Source organism: Saccoglossus kowalevskii, chromosome 8, assembly GCF_978046115.1.
Source record: "Saccoglossus kowalevskii chromosome 8, keSacKowa6.1, whole genome shotgun sequence".
Classification (NCBI taxonomy): Eukaryota; Metazoa; Hemichordata; class Enteropneusta; family Harrimaniidae; genus Saccoglossus; species Saccoglossus kowalevskii.
The window spans coordinates 20,041,842-20,050,766 of NC_140648.1; the positions used below are offsets into that span (position 1 = coordinate 20,041,842).

At 36.7% G+C, this 8,925-nt stretch overlaps 1 protein-coding gene across 2 annotated transcripts in view; it reads right to left on the reverse strand.

Annotated features, from left to right (window-relative positions):
- Positions 1-8,659, reverse strand: part of LOC100372249 (ADP-ribosylation factor-binding protein GGA1-like) — a 35,614-nt gene extending 26,955 nt beyond the window's left edge. For both annotated transcript variants that reach the window (XM_085502322.1, XM_006824366.3), the window contains exons 1-4: positions 8,602-8,659; positions 6,873-6,957; positions 1,547-1,721; positions 398-521 (exon numbers count right to left, since the gene is read on the reverse strand). In XM_085502322.1, the coding sequence (XP_085358448.1) occupies positions 398-521; positions 1,547-1,721; positions 6,873-6,957; positions 8,602-8,638 (421 nt within the window). In that variant the 5' untranslated portion in view covers positions 8,639-8,659. The remainder of the gene's footprint in view (positions 1-397; positions 522-1,546; positions 1,722-6,872; positions 6,958-8,601) is intronic.
- Positions 8,660-8,925: the final 266 nt, after the last annotated feature.

Consider the following 8,925-nt stretch of genomic DNA (forward strand, 5'->3'; position numbering starts at 1 on the left):
TTTGTAATTTATATGAATATTATTTACACTTATCAGCAAAAAATAGCTAATAAAAAAACTCGGTGAAAAATTATTAAGTTTACAATTGAATTTACAGTAGCAATTCAAAATATTTATCAACTCAAAAGCAATCAAAGCATTTCAGAGTTTTTAATGAGGACACAATACTGGGAATGTAGGTACCCTCTCAATGAATAACGTCACAATGATGTATTCAACCTGGTATGCTACTCAGCCCATATAAAGAAAATACAATACGGTAATTGTATAACTGTCGGCTAATTTAACTTGTTTTAAAGTCAGTATTTTCCACACCCTTTCATAATTAAGCACATTCAGCAATCAACAAAAGAAGGTAAATTAAAATCATGCGAAAAAAGAATAAATATTTTCGTACCTTGTTTCTTTAACATTTTATAAGCATCCCCAATTTTTGCTTCATGTGGTAACCCTGTACTCCAACAATATAACAACTCAATCACTTTTGTTTTCACTTTCTCCGATGTTTTTTCACCCAGATACTGTAATCATGAATAAAAATTGTAAAGAAGGCAATACAATAATGGGACTCAAACGGATATTTATTGAGAACATAATTTAAATATTCAACACACAAAAATGCCAACATTTAAACATATGATGCAACAGATTACATCATGTATGTGAAAAAAAAGTCATATCATACTTGTATTAAGATCATTGTAATATAAAATATGAACATACCAGGGATTTTATTATACAAGGGAACAGGGGCGCAGCACCCTCATGCCATGGACATGCGCCCCTTTACTCTGGGGAGCAGATCCTCTGGCAACCATAAAATTCTGACTGACCAGAGATCACATGTGGCCACAGTCTTCAACTGTGACCTGTCTGATAGTAATTTTGGCCCCACGAAAGTCATAGAATGCTCCATTTTAACTTAGAATTATCAAAAACTCCACACCCTGATAGGGAGAACCCTATCTCCCCCACCTGGTGGCGCTGCTGATTTGCAGTGCTCCCTCTTGCAGTTTTTTTTCTACTTGGCGCCCACGCTTGACTGAATGCCCAGCCCCATTTTTTGGACATTCCTCTTTTTGGGGTACGTTCGGCTACAAAAAACCCATGCCCCAAATTTGACTGTATAGTGATAAAACCTGGTCTTTTATCGTTGTTTTCCAGATACCAATAATAGAATTTTATATAAATTATAAGAAAATTAATGACGAAGTGACTAATTTTGCTAATTTATTCTCCCCAATGATCATGCATGTGCACATGGTGAAATAAAATTGTCATTTACATAGTACTTGTTCTTGGGTGTGTGTGCTGGGATGAGCACCCACCCCTCCAGAACGTGTAATTTTGGGATCACCCTGAGCGCTAAGTCCGATGGGTATGGTATATGTATTATGATGTGCATGGTAAGTGACAAATAAGGCTGTTGAAAAGAGTGCACCAAAGCATGCAGCGATCCAGTTCCGGTTGACTCACAATCATTATATCTATAAAGTCAATGGTTGAAGCCACAAACATTGGACATATATGAATACAACATATTTACCTTAGGAGAAACCAACTTGATCATTTCATTCAGAAATCTAAATTTACCAATTTCTTGGTGAAAACGTCTACCACAGTTTTTAACACAGGATTCCAAAACGGTTAATGACTGAAGAGCCTCCATTTCTTGCGGGGATTGCATCTTATGAGCAATTAACTTAGTTGCTATCTGGGGTCTGAAAAAGTGAATGAAAATGTTACTTTCTAAAAGCAATTATCAGAAAAGTTCAAACAAGATCTATGCAGTCTTCAGAAATAAATATGATAAATGGTATTTGTCATGATGAATAACCATGTATGTAAGGGGTCTGAAAACTAACTCTGCAACACGATAGTGCGACTCGCTGAATGTTAATTATTGCACTCTGTGGCAGGGGTGCAGTGTCACTGATTGATTTGATTGGAAGACCACTTGTCACAGCGTAATCACCTGGGGACGCATTATGTGTGCATTGTTTCATGTTGAAATAAATTCTTAACATTTTGGAAACCTCTCTGAATTTTGAGTCGATTATTTTAATTTAATTTCGAATGAGTTTAATTTCATGATTTTGAGCTGTCTGAGCTTTTCGCGGTGTTTAGATTTCCCGGACTGTCGAAATATGAAACAAATGGTCACACCACATGAAGCAGTCAGTCAATGTCTTGTTGATTTCAGTCACATGCAGCCTCCAGCAGAACAGGTATTTCTGTATGTCTGACACTTAATCACTGTATCCTTTATTTTAAATACTAAATGTAAATGACGTGTTTTCAGACAGTCTAGAAAGTAATACAAAAAGAACAACCCCGGGAGAATAACTAACAACCGATCCGTGCTTTATCAATAACAATTTTCATCTGGTGACAAAAATACTTATTTATTCGCGGCAATAAAAATAATTATTTTTTGTAATGAACAAATTAATAGGATACAAATAGATTTTTTTTTTCAGGTGAGCGAATTAATAAGATCCATTTTGATCGGTTCAATTTGAACTTGTTTTCGCCAATTTAATAGTGATCAAGACGTTCTTTCGTGTTTTGGAGTGGTTTAGGGGCCGTGGCTAACAAGAAATGTCGCAGGGAATCAGAGTGGACAGCAGGGAACTCAACCAAAAGTCACGCACCACTCGAAATGTTAGTTTCTAGCTTTTCAATTGGTCGCGAGGAAGACAAGATGCCAATCTCAGAGATGCACTGTATTTTGTGCTACATTGAAGGAGCAAAATGCACGCTGTTTTGGAATGAATATGTAAACAAACAATCAATTTGTGGCTACAAATTGTGGCCTTCTGATTGTACCGCTTTCTTTTATTAAAATGGTACTTTTTACACACACACATATTTTGGTACGGTGTATCCCTTTTTTGGAGGATGAAAAGGGCCGTTTTGTTTGTGTTGTAAAAAGTTACAAATAGATTAATTTGTGCTTGACAAGTCGCCGGCAGTGAAGCCTTCAAACCAATCAGCTTCATCGTCGTTGTCATGGAGCAGGTCAGCAAACGTTTCAGCTATTTCGTCTTCAGCCCCGTTAATTGCATTAGTAATGCCGCACAACTTGAACGACTTTGAGATCATCGATGGTCGCTCGACTACTAGTAACTTCTTCCAAGCATTTTCAACACAGTCCACGATAGTCTGTTTATGGACCGTTAACAAGCGTGATTCTGAATATGAGCACGAAATGAAATGAATCAAGCACTATCATTGAATATCGTCTCTCTGTGTATGGTACCCATATCTCGTCTACCCAGCGTAGCATGAGTGCTTCATTCATCCATCCCTTTTTTTGGACAGCAATGACGAAACTGGGTGGGGATTTCAATTCACGTTTTCCCTTGAATATAATCATGGGGGAAGTACATCTCACCATTTTACATTCAGTCAGTACGATGGTGAGGTGACGCTTTTCATTGCCCATGGTTCAAACTTTCATTTTTTTCGCCCCTCGAGTGTCCACTGTTCTGTTCGGGACTAAATCAAAATAAACGGGGGGTTTCATCCATAATTCCTATATAATCAGACCCTATTCACCGAGTTTAATTCGCACAGATGTCAAAAACTTGTTGAGTTTTTCTTCAAAGTCAGCGGGCAATCGCCATTGCAGTTTTTGCACGAAGTGTGAGATTGTTCTGTTTCATGAAGTGCTGACACCAACCGCGAGAAGCTTTAAAACGTTGGAGTTATCAGGGACATCGCATGATAACTAATTTCGTCAATCTGCAAGTCCCATTCTCGAATTAACCAGGCAAGCACTTGTTCGTTCAGTTCTCCCCCATACGTTATTTTACGCCCACTGCTATAACATCATCCATCTTTTGTGAACTGTTTGTGGTCAAAATCATATTTTTTCCACCCTCTGATGGTTGATGATGCAATCTTGTACCTTCTAGAAGCAGTATTGATACCGATGATTTTTGCCTCCTCAAAAATTGCCTTACGTTTCTTTACATTGTAAGAAATATACACGCCTCGACTTTTTGGAGTTGATTGGGCGATCGGTTGATGAGGCGGGGAGACGAGTCGAAATGTGGTGATAATGACATGGACGAGTCAAGTGGTGCTGGGCGCGTTGATCCGATGTTCTCTTAATGGGTTGTGGTGGGTTGCGATACTGCAACATCACTTGTGTCGATTCGAGGATTCTTAGGTCTGCCAACGGGGCGTTTTTTCCCGAACGATAGTGGGTGATGTACAAAACATAGACAACGGAATAGCTGGTACATCAGCAGAAGGTTTAGAAAAAAAAGAATCAATACGGCGAGACATATTGAAAGTACTATTAGCTTGTTACAAGACTAAAAGCAAGTAAATTCAGATTGGAAATATGTCTTATTTATGCCATCTCGTAGCCCCAATTCTTCACACATTTTCAGACACATATCTGCGATAAACTTGGTGCAACTCATGCTGTTTAAAAAAACAACAATGAATTTGCAATTGAGCTCATATCATGTACAAAGGCGAAACAGTTTCACTGACTGGAGAGGACAGGAAATTGTCAGTATACTGTGTGACCCATCCTATTTAAAAACAAATCTGGAATGTGCCCATCTATTTACAACATTGAATTCGCAAATGAGCTCATAATATCTACAATGTCTGGAAGGAGGCAGGAAGTAGTCAGTGCTACATGTAACGTCTGACACATTAATTTTGAGACCAAAGACGCATCGTTTTGTCGCGAACATTAATATTGTTATTAATTTTGAAGTTATTATTGTTATATTCAATGTTATGGTAATACTGCCAATATCCAAGTGAAATGCATAAATTATGTTAATTAAGGTCAATCATCAACGTCTGCACGTGATTGGTATTGACCAATCAGTGTTTGTTTATTTTCTGCTCACGTGCAGTTCAATTTCTGTTATCTTCTGTGTTCCTGTTCCAGACAACATTCGTTTTTGAATAAATAGTATACAGGTTGTGATTGTAATATTCATGGGAAAACCTAACTGAGTCTGTATTTCTGTGACGCTATTCACAATTTAGTGCCGAGACCAGGATATTTCCGAACACTACCTGACGATGCCAACCTTAGCCTCTACCCACGCAAAGGCATAGAAACAAAGTGTCTTGCTCGAAAGGATCATCAAACCGATCAAAGACCTCATCCGCGAATTCGACTCCCTACCAAACTTGTATTTTTCCAATCAAAGCTCTGCTAGCTGCAATGATGGTTACTAAATAACCATGCTTCGACGATCGCCGGTGATCACAACAACTCAAGGTAATTGGTAACGTGAAAACGATAAACGCATACTGAAAACAAAAAAGGTATTTGGCGATATTGATAGGATACAAATTATACATGTAGTTTTGTTTTTAGAACGTGGCGAATTAATAGGACACAAATAATAATTAGCCCCCGAAAATAAAATAGGCGGATGAATTAATAGAGACTGCGAATTAATACAGTTTTTAATATAATAAGGTAATATGCATTTTTTTTTTTATTTAATTGGTAACGAAAGTATAATCTAAAATAAGTTTCAAATAAAAATAAACACAACTGCATTGCTTAGTAGCAAATGATCACGGTAGCCCAACAGGTCATGCTGTGTTTCACAATTGTTGATTATTATTCATTAGTGATCATAATAATGTACAAAGAAAAAATTTGTTGTATTGTTATGAAAAGCAAGTAAAATTCAACTCTGGTCGCATGTAAACGCTTAAACCATGTGACATTTTTTCGTGACGACTTCCATGAGTTTGCCGATCACTGAATAGTGCGGCATGTCGCCGATGCATGATAGTGTTTACACCTTGTTTATCATAGTTCTATAAGGCATATGGTAAACCGTTACACTGAAAGAAGTTATATGGACATCGACCAACCATTGGGATTCACGCTTTTTGACAAACCAACCAATGGGAATCATGCTCTTTGCTGAGTGACACTGCAACCCTTTCGCAGAGTGAAATAATCAACATTTGGCGAGTCGCACAATCGCATCGCAGAGTTAGTTTTTTCCTTTTACATACCTTGAATAGCACATAGTTTGTAGAATCAGTCTGTCGCATGAATTTGAATAATTTTGCGCATATGGCAAACTATGTACATGCTCAAACACCTAGCTTTAGTACTAATAAAAAAAACTAGAAAACCAAAAAAAGAACATCACAAGCTCACTATAAAACCAAAAAAATCAAATTAACAGTCGAAGGTGATACAGACATAATCCTGAAACTAATCAATGTTGTACATTACCCTAAAGTACCCAGGTACCAAATTTAATCAAAATCCGCTAAAATTTTTTGAGATTTCTCATACATTGACTGAAATGAGAAAACGAACATGCAAATTAGCTACTTAATATGCAAGCACATAGCCCCCAAAACAAATCCTGTTTGCACGTTATCCTATGAACTAAATTTGATAAAAATCCACTCAAAAGTTTTTGAGATTTTGCTCACATAGACTGAAAATAGACAATTAATATGCAAATAATATGCCAGCTACTTAATTATACGCAGACATGGCCCAAAAAAAAAAATCATGTGCATTACCATAAGGTACCTATGTATCAATTTCGATTAAAATCCATCTTTGCTAAGATAACAAATAACACATGTGCATAAACTGAGGTATGTCTATGTTAAAGTACTAAGTCATGTTTTAATGATACAGCATTCAATAAATTTGTGCATGATTTATGCATGTACTTCCAGTACAGATGTGCTTCTAGAACAAATAAAGTTTTTGAAAAATGTGCAATACCTCATAATGCCTGATACAGACTTGATTTCGCAACCCACAATATATGTGTAGTGAATGGTTTTCTGGTTAAAAGATTAGTTTTAACAGTACACAAAGTGGCATAATTCTTCTTACTTACCCTTCTAATTCTACATTCACTTGATCACAGAATCCCATTATATATTCCCAGTCATCTTCTCGGTTAAATGGATTTGTGGCTTTATCTAAAAATGAAATAGTGACAAAAGATGCATGGCAAAGTCCCCGTTAGTTATCAAATTTAAAATACGTGTATATAATTTTGTTTATAGTAATTTAGTTGGAAAATAAGCATGTCAGAGATATGGATCCAAAAACTGATGCTTGATTATGATTTTTTAACATTAAAATGACTGAGATTCAGTCATATTGTATCTTATTGTCAAACAAGTACTTGCCCATATAGAGAGGTATTGCTCTGGAACAGCATTAATTAAAACAAAACGGCTGCTATTCGACCATTTTGAATTAGATTGTCAAACCAATACATCTGTATATCGATGACATGCAAAATTTGAACGTACCGGTAATCAGTTGAAGCATGTCAGAGATATGGCACTAGAACAGCATTTACTAAAACAAAATAGCTGCTAGTCAGCCATTTTGAATCCGATCTGAAAATCCGATCCAAAATGACTAATGTATATACCATTTTTCAACAAAATCCATCTGTAAATATCCAAGATCTGGTTCAAGAATGCCAGAAGAGCTTGATTTCGATGATTTTCAGCACAAAATGACGGGCATTTGGCCATCATGAATCAGATTGTGGAACAAATTGAGGTGCATATGTATAATATTATATATGATGTATGTGTGAAGTTTAAATTTAATCAGTTCAGGCATGTCTAGGATATAGGTCCGGGCGCACACATGAACTCACGGACACGGGCAAAATCCACAAGTCCCTGTGTGTCACTGCTGTTCTGCGCATGCATAACTGTAGAAAATTTAATCAAAATGGCGTCGCACACTGTTCTTTAGAGGTGTGGTAAGCCTGTGTTGACAGAATTAGCATGAAAATAGTATCAAATTCGTATTAGTTTTAAAAAAAGCGATGCATTTGCAAAAGCATATCTCAAATACATATATTTGTTTACAATCTGCCTAAAGTAATTCATATTTATGTTGTATGCCATGTCAGAGGTCATCTTTGCTATCACGCACATTACACTGACAACCACACTTTTTGTAGTTCAGTACACAAAGTGTATATGGCAAAGCTTCATAAAAATATATTTCTGTTCTATTTTACTGACTGGTTTCAATCACGTTTTGTTTGTATTGACTCTTTAAAGAGGAAGCTGTCAACCCAAGGGACTGTACCCTACAATCACCATTGTCTATTTCAGTAGTTATAATATAGCCCTGTGTCGAGGGTTAGCAATAGCATATTATAGTCAGACGACCCCATCCCCCCCCCCCTTCCCCAACCGTATGAACGCCCGACCGTATAATTGTAACCCGCGACCACTCAGAACGAAGTGCTATTCACAGCGGTATATGTAATTAGATCATATTTAGATTCGTGTTGTTATTCTAATTTATCAAGTAAAGTTTCTGTTAATATACCCATCGTAAGTAAAAACCGATTGAATTTCGAACCCGGAAAACTCTGGAAGCTCATGAATTCTGTCGCGCCGGTGTATATTGTAGTTGTGTGTTCCCCGAGTCGATCGTCCACGGCCAGACACTTTTTTTTTTTTTTTTGCTGCCGTGGGTGAATAATAATGTGAACATCATATGAACGTGAATATTATATAAATCTAATGTGTATTACTTAAAAATTTCGAGGAATATGTTTTATAGAATGGAAATGAAACACTCACTCAGCCACGATTCGAGGGATTCACCATCGTCCGCCATCTTGAAAGCTGCAATAAAACAATGACCACTTATCTTTGTAAAAATTATAGTTACTCATTTCTTTAGATAGTCACAAAACCCCACACAGACAGAATGATCAAATTTATTTAGACAAAAACTGTTATTACGCTAATATATCAATGAAGTAACTGTTGTGATCCTTATGTTTTCACTGTTCTTCTTAATAACTAGTAGGAAAACCAAACACTAAAGGCGGTCATATTACACGAAGCAAAACCACGTTTACAAACTAGGATTCGACATCGACAAAGCACAACGCCCACCTG